General features: G+C 46.6%; 1 protein-coding gene across 2 annotated transcripts in view; it reads left to right on the top strand.

The window, feature by feature from the left end:
• The first annotated feature begins 8,431 nt into the window (after window positions 1-8,431).
• LOC147616633 (anthranilate synthase beta subunit 2, chloroplastic-like) overlaps window positions 8,432-21,351 on the top strand; it is a 41,033-nt gene continuing 28,113 nt past the window's right edge. The window contains exons 1-2 of one of the 2 annotated variants that reach the window (XM_086777688.1): window positions 8,432-8,676; window positions 8,779-8,951. In XM_086777688.1, coding sequence (XP_086633814.1) covers window positions 8,517-8,676; window positions 8,779-8,951 — 333 coding nt within the window. In that variant the 5' untranslated portion in view covers window positions 8,432-8,516. The remainder of the gene's footprint in view (window positions 8,677-8,778; window positions 8,952-21,351) is intronic. The other variant, XM_086777687.1, reaches the window with a different exon arrangement.

The following is a 21,351-nucleotide window of genomic DNA, read 5'->3' as shown; positions in this document are numbered from 1 at the left end:
CATCTACTTCACTACCATAAGGTTCTTCATCTTCAAGCTCCACATCTGTATAGACTACCTCCATATTGAACCAACTACTAGCAGGGCATCAGCAACAAAGAAACACAAAACCTACCCTTACGTGGGTCCCTAAAGCCTCTCCACTAGTTCTCAATCTCACCAACCCACTATTTAAAAACCCAAGAGGCCCTGTCTCGCCAAACATCGATCCAAACCACAGGTTACCTCTCGATGGATTCCAACTCGTCTTCTTCAAGCTTAAGGATACTACGAGGATAACACATGGATTTAGGTGCCCAAGAGGATGCAGATGTCTATAGCCTCATCATTAACAGACACATATGTCGGCCAATCAACAATCTCTGCTAACCCTAATGCCAGAGCAAACAAGGGAAAATAAATTGATATACCTTCATTGCCAACATCTCACAAGATCGAAAGCTATTCAAAAAATGATCTGCCCCTTAAGAAAAGAAAACTGTGATAAAGTCTCTAGTTCCCACCATGAGGCCTCTACTAGTTCTTCAATGCCTATTGAGCCTCCATTTTCAAAAGTACTTCAAGGGAGCCTAGTACTCGAGGAAAGGCCTACTACCTAACAAGTTCTCGCATCAATGTCAACACGTCTTCAAGAACCTGCAAGTCCTATCCGTACTTCTGAAATCATACTACCACCGTTAATCCTCGATTACTCCATGACATCAACAACCAGGTGCACCCCAAAGCAAGAGTCCCAAGTGGATAAAAGTTGGAGAGGATGGCTACAAAAAGCTTACATAAGCCTCCGTTAAGTCCAGGGATGACGTGCAATAGGAAGGGGGTTGTTTACATAAAGCCTAAATCTTTACCCCCTAAATTTTGCTCCTCGACAAATTTCATATCCATATCAGGAGGGAGCTTGTTGGCAAAAACTAACCCATGACAATATAGCTTGCACAAACATGTACATCAATATAGCACCTATACACATACTAAAAATCTGACTAACCATTTTAAAAAAAGACGATGAGAAAGAGCACGTCCAAATAAGATAATGAAGTACGACTCTGATGTGACTTTACAAACTATGACCATGGAATTTTTGTGGATTGATACGAGTGACTCTATCTAGACCTGAATTGCCTAGAATGGTATTATCAAGGGCAGATAAGTATTCCTCCTTTCCAAACCCATTCATGCTATTTTTATGCACCACTAGGGGAGTGATGTTGTGGAGCCACCTTTTATGAACATGTTCTACCTATAGTTTCATCCCCTTGCACCATGTTTTACATGTGCACATCGTATGTTGTACGTAGCGCATAGTGCCCTACGTATGCCGGTAATGTAGAACTTATTTTATGCGCTATGGGACAAGACTATTACAGTCCATGGTAGCAGAGACACCACAACGACATGATGACGTGAGTGTCCATTACCCAGTGTGCGAGAACTCTATCAAGTAAGAAATGCACAGGAAGAGCTTGTAAAGTAGGGGAGGAGGGCAAAAACTTATGCCCTTATATTGTCATTCTATGAAATAATGTTACCTACTCCTTGTCCCTTATAGAGCATCGTGGGTCATTTCCTAGATAGCTTAGGTAGCGGCAGCTACTTAGCTCACTTACCTATAGTACCTATGCTCTTTCATAGCCAAGATGCACACAGACCATTGCCTTCCCATCGAGCTGTTGTTGCAAGTTATGTTTTAGGAAACCTGAGTGAGGGGGAAGATCAACCCAGTGTCGTTGAATTAGAGCATGCATGTGAGCTATGGTTATTTGATGATAAGCTTGCTAGATGAGTTTGCTTTACAGGTTATTGAGGTGTAGTCATGCAGACCAAATCCAGATCTACAACTTGCAGTGGACGTGCAACCTCGATACGGACCAAATTTTTTCACTTTTTCAAGTGTATCCTCACGCACTCTTAACTTTAAAACTATTCTTGTACATCATTACATGCATCCTTAGAACTAAACAGTCCTTATGATGACTGAGTAAAATTTTCTTTCTAAGTGCCACTTAGAGAAACTTTAAGGCCATATTCTTTCTTAGACTTAGTAATGTTCCTACCTATCCATGACTGACCTTAAATTATGTCGATGAAGTATGTGAAGTACTCCCTCTGAGCTTTTAGTGACCTTTAGCTCAGTTGTAGGTGAGAAAACAATATTTTTTTTAAAGAAGATAAAAAACACACAAAAAAAAGACCAAGGAGATAACTATCGTTATATAGGATCCTAGTAGGACTCTTGGTTACTAGTGATGGTACCTTGAGACCGATGCCTTGTTTCTTATGGGGTAGGACCTTGTGTCGTGAAAAAACTAATAAAGAGAGGCTAACCATTACCGTCTTAGGATATTCCTAGCGGTCCTTAGATACTCTTGGCAGATGTCTCTTGACCGTTGCCCTTGTCTCCACGGGTTGGTGCCTTATACCTTATATTATAATTACTAAACAAAAAAAAGCACCTTTCTACTTAGCATTGTCCATTAAAGTTTAACTTGAGATTGAACCATAACCCATAGGTATATGACTAAGACTAGTTTAGGTATAGATAGGCTTATTACTAACCTCTAAGTTAAAATAACCTTACCTTTCCTCTTTGTAGCACAACTTGAATTTTACCTAGTCATTAAAAAAAATGCATGCATAACCATGTTTCATCTTATTGTTAAAAAGAACTCTTTACTAGTTGATTTGTTTTTCACACAGGTATCCAACACTTGGCCTATCATTACCTTCCTACTATCGACGGCATCGACTTATCTTCACCAACATATTATGAGGATGGAATTTGCATTAGGAAGGGGGGCATGTTAACCCTCATTGGACACCTCTCTAGTGTCGATGCCATTCATTGGCAACCGTCACTTCATTTGGCCATTGACATTGAAAATGCTAATATTGTATATTTTACGTGTGCGATCATTGCGTGTCTGTGAAAGGCATGTCACAGGATTAATTATGGAGATTGCATGCTTAGACTAAGTGTTTGCACAAGCCTAGGTGGCCTTGGATAGCCATGGACTATATTTTAAGTATGGCTGGTCAAGGTGTAAATGCTTAGGGCCAAGATAAGGGTCAATTTGCATTCTCACCATTCATTCTATTATGCATAATCAATAGAGTGCTCTTCTTCTCCACTCTCTTGCTCGTTTATGTCTTGCTTGCCTATTCGATTTGAGCTCTTGTGTGTGTGTAGACAGAGAGTGAGTGAGTGTGTGAGATTGATTAAGAGAGGCGTTGAGCTGCGTTTGGAGTGCAGAGACATCGGGGAGGAGTGGATCTCTCGGGTGCTTGTGTGATGGCGCAACCTACAAGGATCACAAGCACACGTATTCATGAGGTGAGTGACACACCCTGCCCCTGCATTTGTGAGCTAAGTCATGGAACATTGGCTTCTCGGTTGAGTTGTTTAATGCTCTTGAGTGTGGTTGGGCAAAGCCCCACGTTATTGGTTTGTTCCTACACTCTTTCTACAGTGAAAGGCCTTTCACTCTTAATATATCCAAAGGTTTAGAAGGTAACACATTTGGATGTATAATCTCAAGCCATTTACTAGCCTTTAATCTAGCCTCAAATATGTCTTTTCACTCACGTGTACCACCTTTTTGGCTTCCTCTAATGACTTATGTCTTGTTTAGGATCAAGATGTTCTCTCTTCCTTTAGATATTCTTACTTGGGTCCCTTTTTTAGGTAGTAGCAATCCTTAGTCTCGCAACCTATTTAATAGTGGAGGAGCTAGTAACACTCTGAGCCACTTTGTAAAAGGACTCTTTCATCTTCTTTATCAACCTTCGTCACTCTTCGTCTTCTCAAGGTCTTAACAACAATGTGAGTTATAGTTCCTACTTGAGCTTGCTTGTAACCTAGAAAGGACCTCTAGTAAACATGGTATAACAATACCTTCCATTTTTAGACACTAGGCACATTGATTATAGTTGTTAGATTAATAAAACTCACAATGGTTCTCTCATTAGACAAGTTTTCATTATGTCTATAATCATCTGCTACACCAATGTAGGTACTTCAAGAACTTCCTACTAAAATTATAGTTTGTGTAGCTAACTCTTAATGCATTCTTGCTCTTTTTATTGCTTTTATGTATATACATTGATAATTATCCACCGTTGGTATTCTTGGTCTTGTTTTGTAAAACCTTTTTTTGGAGTTAACTTCTTCTTCATGTTCTTAATTTGCTATGTTTCGATTTACATAGTTTTAAAGGTAACTCATCGCATTGCAACTATGTTTCAATTTATAGAGTTTCCAAGTTAAAGTTCATTGTTAACACCAAGGTCCCTAGTGTTGGAAATGGGGTTACATGAACACACACACACACACATACACATATGCGCACACACACATCCATCTCATGTTGATGCAAGTCATGCTCTTATTGTTGCCAGTTTATGTAATGAAGAGGAACCTGCTCCTTTGGTGAAGCAAAGGAATTATAACAATGGATGAGTGCTATGCAATTTAAATATGATGCTTTACTAAAAAATGGTACTTATTTTGGGACTTGTCTAATGACGCTTTTATGTGTATCTGCACACCCATATGTAGTAGATCTGATAATACTATTGTAGAATCTAATGAAGAATATCGTAAATATGGTCCTCGAAGATATCCGCAAAAAAAACTGAAAACCACATGAACGCCCCCACTACACACCTAGAACAAAAATCTGACTGCAAAACTATAGTACAAAGTACTGCACACTTCAAGGTTCTCTTTCTTCCAATTTTTGATCTTGCAACCTTGGTCAAGTTTGGGGACACTAAGAAGCTCCTCAACTATGTAAAGGAGGAAGTATATTGGGAGTAATGAGGTAAGAGCATTATTGAAGAACTCCTCGCCCCCCGGTGAGGAAGTACCTCAAGGGTTCAAGGCCTTTTGGAAACGGCAAAGGGCATCACATGTCTTTGATTCTTTCCCTACTCTTTGGAAAGTGGGACAAATGATTTAGAGAAGCAACCCCAAATGAAAGAGAGCTTAAAGCGCTTGATTTATAGGTACGAAATGGATTTCTTAAACATGTATGTCTATTATATCTAGTTTCCCATTTGTGCTTGATGAGAACTTTGTTTAAACTTGATATCTAATTGTAGATGGATAAGGTCCATGTACATGGGTGGTGACGTTGGAGAACCTCCTAAATCCTCTACGCGTATGGATAGATGTGAATAGTGTAGATTCCATGTACCTCAACATCATGGAAAGACAAGGAACTCAACCAATGGGGATTTCAGGAATGGCTTGACTACGCATATATGCTATTATAAAACGTAGTGCTAACGTCACATTTCTTGCTATTCTCGTGTTGTAGAATTCAAGCAATATCACTCTTCTTGAGAGCAGTTGGATGATTTTGTGCTTGTGTTATGTAATTATATCTTGGTGTATAGGATGAATAAGAGTATTTGTCCTTTGATTATATCTTAGTGTATAAGATGAACAAGAGAATGTGTTTTTTGAGTATATCTTGGTGTATAGGATGAACAAGAGCATGTAATACATGTGAGGAAGGTTCTAGACACTCTAAGGTAGCACAACTTGTATGCGAGAAAGAGAAAATGTACCTTCTTCGTAAACAAAGTTAAATATCTTGGTCATGTAGTTTCAAAGAAAGGGTTAACTCTAGATCTTGCTAAGGTCTAGGCTATGGTTAATTGGCCTACTCCCAAGTCAATTAGCGATATTTGAAGCTTCTCAGGTTTTAACAAGATGGTTTCAAACCTTTGTTAAAGATTATGCCAAGGTAGTTGTACACTGCTTTCTTTGTAGCTCAAGAAAGAGCTACCATTCCAATGGTTTACCAGAGTGTCAAGGTAGCTTTCAGAAGCTTAAAGTGGCACTCGTACTAAAGCTTCTTGACTTTAACAAATCATTTGAAGTGGTGTGATCGATGCTAGCACAATATTGCCATTAGTGCTATTTTGATGCAACAAGGCCATCCTATAGCTTATGAGTCTTAAAAGCTTTCGGCCATTGCATAAAATGAATTATTCTACCCATGATTTAGAGCTCTTGGCTATGATTTATGTACTTAAGATCTGGAGACATTACTTCCTAGGACACAGATTTCAATTAACCCCATTGACTGTAAAAGCTTAAAGTGGGTCTTATCTTAGTCCCTGTTCTTAATATGAGGCAGAGGATTGTACCAAATTTTAGGAGTTTTGACAGTTAGCATCTTAATGCAATGTTATTTCTTATAGGTGGTTGCTTAGCACTTTCACATATGAGAGCGGCATGATCATTGATATCTTTGTTGGATGTGGGGGGTTGGGACATTAAAGCAAAGAGATGCATTGGCATTATGTTGGCATTGAAAGGACAATTACATTGTTGAAACCCTCCTCTTAGACATTCCTCAACTTGATGGGTCACCTTAGTAGTTTTACTTCTAGTGGTGTATGACATGTTCTAAGGAAAACATAAACTTAATATTTTCTTTTGTCGTATATAGCATTGTGGGAGAGAGATAATGCTTTAAATAATGTCGGAGTGGGGTTGGTGGAAAATAGTGGTGTCACTTGACAACATACTGGTGGATATGTATGCCAATTGTGGCTTACTTGTAAAAGTACATACCTTTTTGTTAGCTCATAAAATCCAAACAACGATATAGGCTGCCAAAGCATTCTAGATGTTTTTAATTCATATATTTATAAAAAAGCTTGCTATTTTATTTTATTTGCAAAAAAGCTCACCTAATGAATCTCACCAAAAAATCACACCCCCCTAATTGCTCTTCTTTGCACTTCTTGTTTACGATGGCAGCATATTATAAAGCTTTATTGTACTGGACTTTGTATAATAGGGGTAAATTGCGAGTGTAAATATCTCACCAACTGGAAAATAGTCTCAAGATGAGATTATATGGATAGTAGCATCACACATTGGGATACAACTTTGTAGAAGATAGTTTCTCCAATCTTTAAGCACAAACTCCATGAATTTTTTTAAATTACCATATAATTCAAGGTCCATGTGGAATTAGTCAGCCAATCATTGTATAATTGTTTCCCACATACAAGGGAGTTCTTGAAGTCTATTTCCACTAGTCATCATGTCTCAATCATTGTTGAACTTTCACATAAACAATCAACCTATTGTCTATCACCCATAGCTAGTCTTCCACGCATGCATACAAATGGTCAAAGACCCTCTATACTAGGTTGGATATTGCTTTGAAAGTCAAATTATTCACATGCACAATATTGAGTATGTTGGCTTTGATTAAACATACTACTACTTTGAAGTTTAGCCCTTGTTGAGATGAGTCCTTATACACCAATGCACTCCTAGAATTCCAAACTTCTCACATACATCTTTTTAGTTTGTACATGAAAGATCTCCAATTCCCTATGTTGCAATGCCTTCATATTGGTTTGCTGGCTTTGCCACAATCTTAAAAAACTTATCACATGTCACCTCTCTCTCTCTTTGATTAAACATACTACTACTTTGAAGTTTAGCCCTTGTTGAGATGAGTCCTTATACACCAGTGCATTCCTAGACTTCCAAACTTCTCACATACATCTTATTAGTTTGTACATGAAAGGTCTATTTGTAAGTCCCATTCCCTATGCTATGGTGCCTTCATATTGGTTTGCTGGCTTTGCCACAATCTTAAAAAACTTATCACATGTCACCTCTCTTTTCCACACATGCATACAACTGGTCATAAACCCTCTATACTACGATGGACATTGCTTTGAAGTCCAATTATTTACATGCACAATATCGAGTACGTTAGCTTTGATTAAACATACTAAATTTTGAAGTATAGCCCTTGTTTGAGATGAGTCCTTCCTTATACACCAATGCATTCCTAGAATTTCAAACCTCTCACATACATCTTATTAGTTTGTACATGAAAGGTCTATCTGTAAGTCCCATTCCCTATGCTATGGTGCCTTCATATTGGTTTGCTGGCTTTTCCACAATCTTAAAAAAACTTATTGGTTTGCTGGCTTAAAAAACTTATCACATTTCACACCTCTCTCTCTCTTTCAACTTATCACATTTCACACCTCTCTCTCTCTCTTTCTCTCTCTCTTTCGAATTCCTCTAAAAAAACATGGATTGGGCTCTTACAATTCCAAATGCCATCCCCCCGCCGCCGCCAACCAAAAAAAAAGGGTTGCAAATACCCCTTTTTGCAAAAGGGTGTCTTACCATTATGACACTATTTAGTGTTTTTATTATAAACAAAAGCTATACTTACAGAGACAATCATATCCTAAATTTTCAAAAACAAAATAAACCTCCACCCTTGGATCACTTGATGATTGAAAATAATTATTATACTTATACATATAATAAATGCTAATCAAAGTATATCTATATCAAATCTTTTTTTTTTGGCAAAATAAACCTCCACCCTTGGATTAGTTGATGATCGACCGCAATAGCTTCCTCAACCCATTCCTCAAAAACACACACACTCACTCTCTGCGACGACGCCCGAGAGACTCGTCACACAAGCAAGTTCGCGCTCTGCGGTTGGAGGAGAACTATGGCCACGGCCTCAAGCGCGTGCGGTGGCACAGTCCCTCGCCTTGGTCAATGTTCGCCTTCCTGCTGTAATTATAATGACAGAGCAAGGTCCAACACTCTCCAGTTCACAGGAAACTCCCTCTCTCGTTCAAAGGAAAACCCCACGTCTCGTCTCTCAGGTAACCTGTGTTCTGATCGTTTTTGCGACGTGGGATTATTTTTCTATGTGTAGCTGTGTGGCATTAAGCTTTTGGCTTCACAGTTGCCTCTTGTTCTTCCAGTCCCAAATCAGGGAGTACAGGTACCCTTCTCTCCATCAAGAAGACTCCTTGCCATTCCAGCAGAAGGAACAGTCGTGGGGATAGATGCTGTGCAAGCCGCACCAGAATTCAAGCTGGAGACGCCTGTCATTGTCATTGATAACTATGATAGCTTCACATACAACCTTTGCCAGGTCAGTCTCTTTGTGTTGCCTTTCTTGTAACATGCATCATCATGAGAGAGAGAGAGAGAGAGAGAGAGAGAGAGAGAGAGAGAGAGAGATGGTATGGAACAATTTCTATGTCAATACTTTCAAAAACAACACCAGAAAAAGAAACAAACAAAGGCATGCAGTGTTTTGTACACTTGTTTGGCAACATTTGTAATTTTCCACTATGAAAGGGAGGAACTTGAAGATCAGCAAGCCACCATTTAAAGTACATTTCTAGACCATCTCATCTGATGGAGGACTAGTATGGCGGTGACAATTTGGCTATATTACAGTTGGCCCTCCTCTGGTTTTATGCTGAATTATGTTGTATGCAGCTGGCTCCCCCTTGATTTGTAAAGAACTTGAGTTTTATGACAGTTTAATATAATACTAAATATATAACTACTTCAAAAAAAACATTTCTAGCACTACAGATAGCTGCAATGACTCAAGGTCATGCTGGTTGCATCTGATCTACACGCTCATTAGAGAAGCTGTGATTGTATGCATATGTTGAAGTCTTTCAAGCCGTTTCAATGCCTGAATTGCACACATAACTGGGCAAACTGTGGTTGCAACTCATCGTTTGAGTTTCGGAGGATGTGTCAAACAGCAAGGCTTTTGGTTTGAGAAGAAGGGGGGCGGTGGGGGGGGGGGTATGGTCATATACCTTCTCGGTGTGTGCATGATGGGCTGGATGTAGGGTAAAGGCCTAGGGAATGCTGTAGAGACCTTGGCTATGGTGGATGGAACTCCATCGTGTATGTGCTGGGGTACGTGCTGCTAGAGAGAGAGAGAGAGAGAGAGAGAGAGAGAGAGAGAGAGAGAGAGAGAGAGAGAGCAAATGATTGCACCGTACAATGAAAGCTTTGATTAATGTGTAAAACTTTACAAAGTACAATGCCTTTTTGTAGGCTGAAGAGTAGCCTTACCTTTTGACACATACTAACATGGATTTCTAACAAGGCCCTAGGTTTGGCCAAGTGTCCAAGTGTCCTCAAGGAGATGTACTACAGCTGCCTCCTCTCTTTTTGTCTATCTACGGACTCTGGAATGTACCGCATCTTGTGATCTGTTTCACTTTGTGAGGTGTTTTTTGCAACGATCGCCTGTATGAAGCACTGAACGTGGGTCTTTCCCTGCTCTTTAGATTTGATGAAGGTGTCGATGGTCTCCTTCCTCTCCACTCAACTGATGTCACATGCATCATGCACTTGGATGCCACGTAGACACATCTAAACAAGAAGGTGCATGACCTGGAGTGGAAACTGGTCCCATGTGAGCCTAGTCCGGGATGAGTCAACCAAAGTTCCACTCTACGCGTCCGAGGTCAAGTGACCAAACTCCACAAGTACTTTTTGAAGCCAGACAACCTCACAAATTGCTTCTACTCTTTGCTTTCGTGAATGATGATGCAATAAAGAGAGCTTATGCATCTTTCTCTTTCCATCCTTTTATTGATAATAGAACTGGTAAAGCGTGCAACATGGCTCACAACCATTGGGCTAGGTTTGTGAACTTGCCATCGTAATTATTGGGAAATCGATATTCTCTTCAATTCATGCTTACAGAAAGGATATTTTGTCCAATTATGCACTCCCTTGTTGAAGTTTGGAATTGGGAGAGATCATTTCTTTTAGACTGGCTAGCACACGAGCAAAATGATGGCTAAAATGGAAGTTGAAGCTCTTCTGAAGGTGTGAAGTGGCATGTTTATTTATTTTTTTTCCGAGAAAAGATCCTTTCATTAGTTATATAAAAAACGCCCGTTGGGCTACAAAAAACCCTCTCTTGCTCATAAGAAAGCAGAGCAGAGATCCAATCAAGGTAGCTAGGGAGACTCTCCCTAGGTGCAAAAAGGTACAAATATCAGTACAAAGAACTGAGAGGCTACATCATACAATAGGAGGGGAGAAAAACCAAACAGGTGGCCTGTAGTGCCAGCGGGGGGTACCCGCGTGTAGGGTATAGAAGGGGCCGCTGCGCCAAGTGGTGTGAAAGGCCTGGCGCCGCAAGATCGCCTCATCCGAGTCGCCCCGGATGCGGTCATACTGTCCTCGCAGGGTGTGGATCAACTCTTGCCAAATCCCCCGAACAGTCTCTGCTGGTGGCTCCAGTCTCCCCTCAAAGGCCCTGAAACACCGGGCTCTCCAGGTGAACCAGATGGTGAAGCTCCCATTGTAGATCCCTCTCTTGTGTCCAGTCGTCGGGCGGACGAGAAATCCGGTGAAGGAACAAGGCGAGGCTGGCCCCTAATGAATCTGATGGCCTGGTTGTCCTGCTCCGTCTCATATCCAAGAGCAGGCCCTGACGAAGTCGACCAAGCAGCGGCACCCCACGTATACATGCCCTCTGGAGAGGGGGGGGGCCAGAATGCGCAGCATCCGCAACCAAATCTGTTGCGCCTGTGGACAGTCCCATAGGCAGTGTCTCTGTGTCTCCAAAGGGTGGCCGCATCGGACGCAGGCCGCCGGAAGACCACTGTAGACAAGCCAGGTGCCAACTGCAGAGCCCCTGTGGGCGACCAACCACTGGAAAGTCGAGATCCTGCATGCCTGTCGACTAGCCCAGAGCCTGGTCCAAAAATCCTCCAGGAACTCCTGTGAGAGTCCCTGTAGCCGCCAATGCTCCGATGCAGCTGGAGAGACCATCCTCCTCGCAGTCAAAATATGTCTCCCCAACCGAACAGTGTACTGCAGAAAGGTGATCTCTGTGGCCTCGGGGGATGCATAAAAATCATGCCACTCGTACTCGCCAGGGTCCCATTGGAGCCGGGCCAAGGGGCGCGTAGCATATGCCCATATGCGCCAATCAGAGTCCACATCTACAGGGTCTGGATCAATATGCCACTTCCGGGAAGCGGCGGGCACTACCCGTATCCTCTGAAAGATGCACTTTGCAACCAAAGGCGACTCCGCCTCCACTCTCTGAAGTCTGCCCTCATCCTTGATCTCATAGTAGAGGCATCTACCATCCTTAGTGCAAGCTGTGACAGCAATCAGGATCTCCAACTGTGTAAAGGCTCCCATCCACCGTGGGGCCGCTGGCTCGAGAGGCGTGAACCACTCCTCTGTGAGTGCCTCCTGAATGTCATCCCTCATAATCAGCCCCCCTCTGAAGTGACTCAGCCTCTCCACCTGGATCTCCTCTGGGAGACTGCATAAGGCCTGCCAGTCTCCAAAACTACGTGCTGGGCCTGCCGCCAATGGTCCCCAGGCTAGACGAGGCTGAGAACCCAGCATATGACCCTGCTCTGTGCGTACCGCTGGGCTCCAGATGAGCGGCTGTCCCGCTCCTCATCACAAGTAGGTGGTCTCTGAGAAAGCCCTGGTCTCAGCAACTCCCAAGCTCGCAGGATGCTCAAGGCAAATCTGTCCTCCCATCCTCTACTGAGGCCTGTCCCTCATCTCTATGAAGATCCATCGTATCTCTGGTGTCCAAGTGCCCCCTGCTGGGGGAGCCCTAGCCTGCAGTCGCTGAAAAAGAAGCTCCTTCCAAGGCTCAGCGCCTAGAAGCAGCCCCCGAACAATAAGCTTCAATAAGGCTCTACTCTGATCAACTGGATCTAAAATGCCCAAGCCCCCCGGGCCAGCGGAAGAGTAATAACTGCCCAAGCAACCTTGGCCCGGGCTGGCTGACCATCCCGCCCAGACCAAAGAAAGTTCTTGATCAGCCTCTGTACCTGGCTGATGCAAGAGCTCGAGAAGATCCAGCAAGACGTGATGTACCACATGGTCGCTAAAAGCACCTGATTTGTCACCACCACCCTCCCAGTCAAGGATAGCCGAGCTGTACTCCAATACAAAAGCTTCTTCCGAATGCTCAGAAGAAGCGGGGCGATCTGCTGCTCAGGTGACAAATCTAGTCCAATCTGGCATCCCAAATACCGCGCTGCTGTGCCAGGAGGAATCCATCTAAAACCCGGGTCTGGGCTCCATGCCGGAGTGGGAGCGCTACTGATCCAAAAGGCCATTGTCTTGCGCCAATTGATCAATGCTCCCGAAGCTGCACTAAAAACCTATAGCGATTGCTCTGCCCTCTGAAGATTGGCCTCCTGGCCATGCAAAAACAATCTCGTGTCATCAGCAAACTCAGCATCAAGCAGGTCCTCACCCTGGACTGGGAGGTGGAGTCCTCTCAAACGAACCTCCTCTGCCGTCAGATACATGCTCATAGCCTCAGCAAAGAAGAGAAAAAGAAACGGGGCGAGAGGACACCCCTGACGGACTGATCTGGTCAACTCAAAACTCAGCCCCCGTCCTCCTGCCATCAGCACCTGGCTATGAGGTGTGGAATATAGAGCCACCACTTCTCGAATCCAAACTGGCTCAAAGCCCAGGCGAAGCATAGTGCCCTCTAAGAAACCCCAATCGACTCTATCGTATGCCTTCTCAAAATCGAGAAGCATCACGACCAGGTCCTCACCGAGAAATCTAGCTTGGGCCGTCGCCTCCCAGAAGGTGAAAATGTTGTCAAGGATACTGCGTTCCTTCACTAATCCTGTCTGGGTAGCATGAATCAACTCCCCAAGGAAGGGCTGGATCCTCAAACTCAAGGCCTTTGCTAAGACCTTGTAGACAGTATTGAGGATCGTAATAGGTCTCCAATGCCGAATATCATCTGACACTCCCTCCCCCTTGGGGATAATGCCCTCTGAAAAGCTCTATGGCATCACCCCAGTGTCCAAAACATACTAAAAGCCCTTGCGGAGGCCTGGCCCCAAAAGGTCCCAATAGCGCATAAAAAAGGCAGGCGTCAATCCGTCCTCCCCAGGGCAACTATGGCGCAGAAGGACCCTCAAAGCCTCAGCAAGCTCAACCTCTGAAAGAGGCTCACCCAGAACTGTGCGCATACGATCTGTGACCCTCCTGTGCACATGGGCCCACATAGTCTGTCTGCAAGCATCCCGTGCCTCCGTGGCTGGCTCCGCTGAAAGCAGGTCTCTATAGAACTCAGTGGCAATGGCTCTGATCTCCTCGGGCTCAGTGGCTACCGATCCGTCCTGCCTTGTGAGCTGGCGTACTCCTGCTCGAGCATGGCGGGGTCCAGTAATCTCAAAGAACTCCCCAGTCACTCTATCACCAAGCTGCGTCCACTGAGAGGCCTGGCGATGATAGTAGAACTCATGTCTCTGCTTCTCTGCCTCTCTAACCTCTTGGCGTGCCTGGCTCAGCTGGGACGCCACCCACTCACATGTAGGCTGCTGCTCCTGAAGGTGCTGGAGCGAAGCAAGGCTACGTCTCAACCGACGCTCCCGCTCTCGTGTCTCTCCCAGCCGTATCAAGGCTACAGCGTGCAAAAAAGAGCTGAGCCGATGAGTCCCTGGGCAGACTGGCCTGCTGGTTCCTGGTCAGAGCTCTGGCTATCATGCCATATCCTCTCAATGTCCTCAGAAAGACTAGGATCTGTAAGTACCCTCTCTGGGATCCTCAACTGCAAGTTGGTCTCCCGTGTTCTCTCCTCAAGTGTCAAAATAAATGGCGCATGGTCTGAAAAAGAGGTGCCAGCGAGAATGCCAACGGAGCCCCCACGCTCCCCGAACCTGTCGCCCACATAGAAGCGATCAATCCGTGATAGATTAGTCCCTCCCTGCTGGCGATCCGACTGAGAAAAACTAAGACTGTCCTGAGAGCGGGAGAAAGCCTCATGTTGCCATGCATCAGTGATCCGCAGTGTCATGCAAAATCGCTCCCAAGCTGCAAGCTCCGTGCCGTGCACTGTAACATGACTACCTCCCACCCTATCGGCCGGGTCCTCAAGCATGTTGAAGTCTCCCCCAACATACCAATGTGCGGCCTCTGGCAATGCATCCGTAACAAGGGTCCAGAACTCTGCTCTGGCACTAGCATGGTTGGGCGCATAGACATTGAGCACGCCAAAGAGCTCATCATGCATCCTCAGAATGACATACCAGGCACAATGACCCCGCGATCCACAATGGCCTGCCGCCATACATCCGCAATGACCATACATACTCCTCCCTGCCCACCCAAGGGGGCAAACCCAGCAGACCAAAATGTGTCCCATCTACCAGGCATCACCGAACCGTATCTCCGGATCCTGCTCTCACTCAAATGGTACTCCTGCATCATCAGAATATCAATACTGCCCCCAACCAGGCATCTCTGAAGCTCCTACCTCAAGCAACCACGATAACGTACATAGTGTGCGCCGCCAAGGCCCTGTACATTCCATGAGATGATCCTCATGGATGACCTGCTGAGGTGGAGGCTGTCTCAGCCGTACGGCGGGCCTTCACAAGCGGCTTGGATGGAGAATAGTTCCCATCCGAGCGGCTACGAATCTGCCCACCCAGTGTGCTGCAAGAATCTCGGATCAGGCGCGAGTGGCTGTGTCCCATGGCGATTGCCTCCCGCTCAGAGAGAGCAACCTCGTGTATGCATACATAACCAGGGTCGCGTGCTAGGTCTGCCACTATGCGAACCACCAAATGTCGAATCCCGGAGGCATCCACACTCCCGGTATCAAAGAAAAAATGAGCCAACTCCCAGAGTCGGCCTATCACGTCTGTCACCTCCAGATTGCTCACATGGTGAGAAAACTTAACTGCCCGAGTCTTCAAAATGCTAAGAGCGAGATCCAGAGTCCACGCCCGGTCGCTAGGGCCACAGAGAGGGAAGGAGAAGGCCACCGCTGAATCAAGTGCCTCCTTTCCTCGGGCCGGAGGTATCACTACATGAACTCTGATGGGTGCTGGCTCATGGGGGCCCTCCGCTCCAAAAAGCCGTGTGAAGGAGTAGTCAAAAGCCTCCGAGCGCTGTCTAGTGTTGAGACTACTCAGCCGACTGCGGATAGAGGATATCCGTAAAGCCCGAATCGGCATGGTAAGTCTCCTCTGTGGTGCTCGAGCAAGGTCAGTGCTCAGTGCCCGCCGGACTGCAGGTGAGTGCCAGGGAACTGCCAGGGCCTCCCGGGGAGCTGAGGCGAGCGGAGGGGGAGGAGGGGGGGGGGAGAAGGGGGTGGAGAAGGAGCCGCTGACAAAACCGGAGCGGGAACGGGAGGAGGCGAAGCTGGAAGCAAGGCGGGAGGGGGGGATGGGGGAGGGGGGGTGGGGGCGAAGGAGGGGGTGCTGGCATCTACTGGTCCTCAGTCTGCGCTGGGGTCTCCTCCTGGAGGGGAGCAAAGCTGTTCCTCACTGGAACCCAATGATGCTGAGACTGTGGCTGCTGCTGCATCGGTCTCTGGGCGTGTTGCTGTGGCTGTCTCCCTCTACGGCGCCCCTGTCCAGGCTGCCACTCCTAGGTCTCAGTGGGATGAGCAGGTGTCCCGGAGGCTGCCTGCCGAGCCGCATCTGTGGGCGGGCCATCGGGGGCCTGCTGCTGCGGTGAAGGTCGGGGTCTCCTGCGAGGCAGGCCTTGGCCATGTGGCCGACCTGCCTGCATATAAAACACTGGTTCGGGAGCCCCACTCCACTCTCTGATCAATCCATCCCCCCCCCTTATCCTAGGTAGCTGAATGACCTTCGGAAGGGAGGAGATGTCAGGAACCAAAACTCTGCCCGAAGGTAGCCCAGCTGCTCTAGCCACCACTGAAGCTACTGTGGGGCCAGTCTCAAGCACCGAGCCCACCAATGCTCCTAGCCTGGAAAGGAGCGGAGGGTACTTGCGGCGGAGTCCAGGGAAGCAAACTGTGACATGGAATAGGCGCTCTCCCTGCTCGGCCGCTGCTGGGTCGAAGCCATGCTGCCAAGGTCTGAAGAATGCCCGAGCGCCCTTGATGTCAAGGGGACTCATGGCTAGGACTTGGGCCACGCTGTGGGCTGTCTCGAACTCAATCTGGTAGTGTCCACGACCCAATAACTGAACGTCCAGGATCTTGCCCACATCTGCAAGAAGGCGGGCCTTGAGAAGATCCTGGATCTCCCCTCTGCTGGGGCGAGTGCTGACTATACGGCAGATGGTGGAATGTGCCTGGAGGCGCTCGCTTCCTCTTCTGGCGAAAGAGAAAGCCTGATGGGGATATCCTTAGGGGCGGGCGAGGGGGCTGCGGAAGAGTCCCTCTGAGGTGGGGCGGGAGGAGCCTCCATCAGTGTCTGAAGCTAGATTGAAGGCGAAGCAAATGCGGAGAGTCCTGCAAGAACCGAGCTGCACAAAAGGCGGAGGGGGCAAGGCGGAAGACAGAGAAAAACAGAGGGGGAGGGACGTAAGGCGGCGGCGAAAAAGCAGGGGGGGTGGAGGCAACGCAAAAGGGGGTGTGGGGGAGAGAGGGCGGAGGCAGGCGGAGGGGGTGGGTCGCTGAAGAAGGGGAGAAATAGGGGGGCGCGAAGGAGATGGATGTCATGTGCACAGTGTGTATCTACTGTGTGCTACACGCACGTAAGACTAGTTTCGAGGCTTGGGGAAGCTTGGAACTAGGCAGGCTGATTGACGAGCTGAGTTAGGGAAATACTAAGGGGCGGGCACCCAAGTATGGACGGGCGGGCGGCCAAGTGTGGACGCCCGATGACCGGCCAAGAGCCTATAAAAGGGTGGCCAAGGTTAGTTATTGTATTATAGAGAGTATCGCGAGTTTGTGAGAACTCTATGGTCTTGGAGCCTGGATCTAGTGCAGACGTGCACCTGCTTTGTGCAGCCGAGGCCGAAAGCAATCTCGAGGCCCGCGAGGGCAGCTTCGTGGCGGTATGGGACGTCGCGAGGAGGAGATTGGTCGGTACGTCATCCTAGTTAGCTCAGCTCGTGGCTCGGTGGGGACAGCCAAGACTATGGGCTCGCCCATGGCTGTCATGGTTGGGAGGTGAGTCAGGCCTGCACCCCCTTACTTGTTTGTTTGTTCGTTTGTTTGCAGGATTCGAGTTTCGAACCAAGATCGATCACGAGGAGATCAGTGGGAATTTGACAGTGGTATCAGAGCATACCTCGTGAACGAGCAAGTCGGTAGGTAGAGAAGAAGAGGTCGAAGAACGGTATGTGTTAAAAAGCTTGCTGTTTTTTCTGTGCATACTGCAGTTTTCAGAAATAGTATGTATTTTTCTTCATCAAAGACACCCATGTTGATGGGAGGTGGTAGTCTAAGTAGGGTTGATTGCTTTGCAAAGAAGAGGCATGTTTGTTGTGCATACGCCTAAACTGCAGGGAGAGAAACAGAAAAAAAAAGAGAAAAAGCACGTTTGCTTTTTTGGTTCGAACAGGAGAGAGAGAGCGGTTGTGGACGGAAGCACTGGCGGCTGGCAGGTTGTGCGCTGGCACGTTTTGCAGGTGGTGGCTACCGGCGGCTGAAGGCGCCTAAGGCTAGGCGGCCAAGCAACCAGGCCAGGCCGGCGCCCAGGCCACGTGGCTGTGTGGCCAGCCCTGCTGTCACATGCACTCTGCACTCAGTGCATGGTGACAAGATGGCTCATCATCAGAAGTGTATCAGTTGTACAGTTTTAGAACCCAATAGGATGATATTTGTCGTACGCCGTGACCCCATTGTACATCCTCAGTCCAGGATAAGTCAGGCACGAGCTACGTAGGTCATTCCTCAGCCTTAGTGGGTCAGTCAGTCAGTCAAGTCCCTTAACCCACTTGGAGAGAATCATTCATGCATGTAGAGTCAGTAGAAGCCTTAGGGTTTGCATCAGAAAGCACTCTGCATCTTGCATAATATGCATACATATGCCTGTGCATCATTTAGAACAGCCCCAAAGCCTTAGGGAATTTACTGGGATTTATCTGGTATTTTTTCCATATTTATTAGTATTTATTTATCATTATTTGCATTATTGGGCATTTATAAATATTAAGTTTATTAAATGACCAACCTCCAGTTAGTATAAATAGGCTTGCCTAGAGCCTCTTTTGCTCATTCAGTCTTCATTGTGCTAAGAGCTCTCCTCTCTCTTGCTTTCAGCCCAAGACTAATCTAGCCCTAGTGCCCATAAGCTTTCTTCTCCAACCCCTTGAGATCCATAGCTTCAGCCCAGCCCTAGGTGCCTGTCCTCAGCCTATTTCAGCCCTGAATTCAGCATCAGTTCATGCCATAGATTCAGCATACATCTTCAGCTCAGTTCCACGCCTGAAAACCAGCAGCATTCAGCCTGCATATCTGCGTTTTGGTGCAGCCGTACAGCAGTCCATCTGCGTTTGCTCCAGCCGTACAGTTTCCAGCCCTTCTGTTGCTGCTGCGTTTCAGTCCATCAACACTCCTAGATACCTGCGTTTCTGTCCACAGCAGAATCCAGCCCTGAAGCAACAGTCTACAGCAGTTTCCAGCCTTGAAACAGTTGTTTGCATCAGTGTCCAGCCTTCTCTGCATCATCAGCACATTCAGCAGTCATCTGGTGAAGGTAACTCAGCATTCATATGTGTTTTCAGCATTCTAACAGTGTGTAGAACAGTCCACCTTCTTCTTCTTTGAGCCTCAGGTGTGCAGCCCTTCCTCATGCCCTTGGGAGGAGTGCATAGGCTCGAGATCAAGTCATTGAGGTGTTTCTACAGCAGTGTACAGATCAGCCGCTCTCCGATCCTCCGAGATCTTGCGTTTGGCTTATCTACAGTCCAAAGTCATTCTCTCTAAAGTAATAAAGCAAATACTATCTCGTTATCGGGATAGGGGGCCCTTCAGTGGGTAATTCGGGACCCAATCTGGTGTACAGTTCTCATATCTCTCTCTCATCTCTTTAAAGTTTGAAGTAAATGAAATGGATTGCTAAACTCACGAAACTCAGGATACAGAAGACGGTGTGAGCATATTGTGTGACAGGATCAACCAATACAAAGACTTCCGCTGCATATCACATTGGTATCAGATTCAGATAGTCCACACACACCGTATCCTAGCGTGGGGGCATCCTCGGATGGTTAGATTGCGTTCCGGCACGACCACCGACTTCAGCATCATGTCTACAGGAGAGAGTACTCATCAGCCGGAAGACGTCTCCCCCGAAGGAGACCTTGCTCTTCCGCCTACAGCAGACACCATAGCTCTTCTTAGAGCTCAGAACCAGCTACTCATGGAGCGTCTCCAACTCTTGGAGGCAGCAGCAGCACGTCCTTCTACACCTCCAGCAGCACCCGACTACATCTCCCTCTTTTTTCAGATGGAACAACAAAGGAGACAGGACGAGGCCCGAAGGCGAAGAGAAAAAGAAGAAAGACGGGACTATGAGGAAGCCCAACGCAGGATCGACGAAGACCGGCGTCAGGCTGAACTCGCCGCTCGGGAACACCAACGTGAGCTTGATCGAGAACGTATGTTACTCGAACACCAACGGGAAAAGGAGGCCATACACTTGAGGTATCAGCAGCTCTCCTCAGTCTCCCCAGTCATAGGTGTCACCAGCCAGCATCCCGCAGCAGCAACCACCATCATTCGCAGTCAACCGAATTTCAGCAAGTATGATGGTAAGTGTGATCATTCTTCAGTTAATCAATTTGTTCATCAATTTAATGCTCATTTTCCATTAGCTAGGATCACAGACCCACAAGACAAAGTCCACTTAGCGGCTCCCCATCTCACTGGTGAGGCAGTCACTTGGTGGCAGAATTGGTCTAGTATTCATACTGACTAGGCCACAGGTGTCACAGCCTTTGACTGGGACATCTTTGTCCATGACCTGAAGACCAGATTTCTCCCGCCCCAGTACATGACCGGTCTGAAAGACGAGTTCTATGGACTCAGATAGAACGGTTCCCTAGTGCTTCAGTTTTCCGGTAAGGTTATTACTTTAGCATAGCAGTTAGGGTTATCTGAGCAGGCCAAGATGGAGCAATTCATTCGTGGATTGGACTCCAACATTCGGTTCACAGTTCGTAACTTTGAACCAAGTACATATGACCGGGCTCTGACTCTCGCTCAGAACGAAGAAATGAAGCTCAACGGGGGCAAGCCCAAGCAGACATCTCAGTCCAGTACCAAACCCCAACAGCAGCAATCAGCTGCACAGACAGGGAAAGGTAACGCATCTTCCAAAGATGCTAAGAAGGACAGCAGTAATAGCTCCAGTTCCGGGGGTAAAAAGGATAAAGAACCTAAGAAAACCCCTGATGAAAAGGCTAAAGCAGGCATTACTGGAGGTTATCTTCCTCCAGAGGAGCAAAAGAAGTACCAGTCAGAAAATAGATGTTTTTTCTGTCATATTATAGGGCATGGTAAGAAGGATTGCCACAAATGGCAAGCGGCACAGGCTGCCAAAGCTCCTTCTGCCACAGTTGCCACAGCCTCCCCAGCTCCTCCAGCCCCGCCTACTACCTCAAATGCAGTTCAACTTTTACCTTCCATGCATCCTATGCCATCTGTGGTATTTGATGCTAAGCAGGAGGGTGAGAGCGATGCTGCTCAGAAGAGCCTTATCCGAGCTTATGGCTCTGCCCAGGGCCGACAGTTTGTAGTCCTTTTCGATATGGGCAGTTCTGAAGATGCCATCTCTCCCCAGTTGGCTAAT

The sequence above is a fragment of the Cibotium barometz genome, chromosome 38 (genome assembly GCF_041138505.1).
Source record: "Cibotium barometz isolate CiBa-2024 chromosome 38, ASM4113850v1, whole genome shotgun sequence".
NCBI classification, from domain to species: domain Eukaryota; kingdom Viridiplantae; phylum Streptophyta; class Polypodiopsida; order Cyatheales; family Cibotiaceae; genus Cibotium; species Cibotium barometz.
The sequence above is the reverse complement of the archived record's forward strand: the minus strand, read 5'-3'. Positions and strand labels throughout refer to the sequence as shown.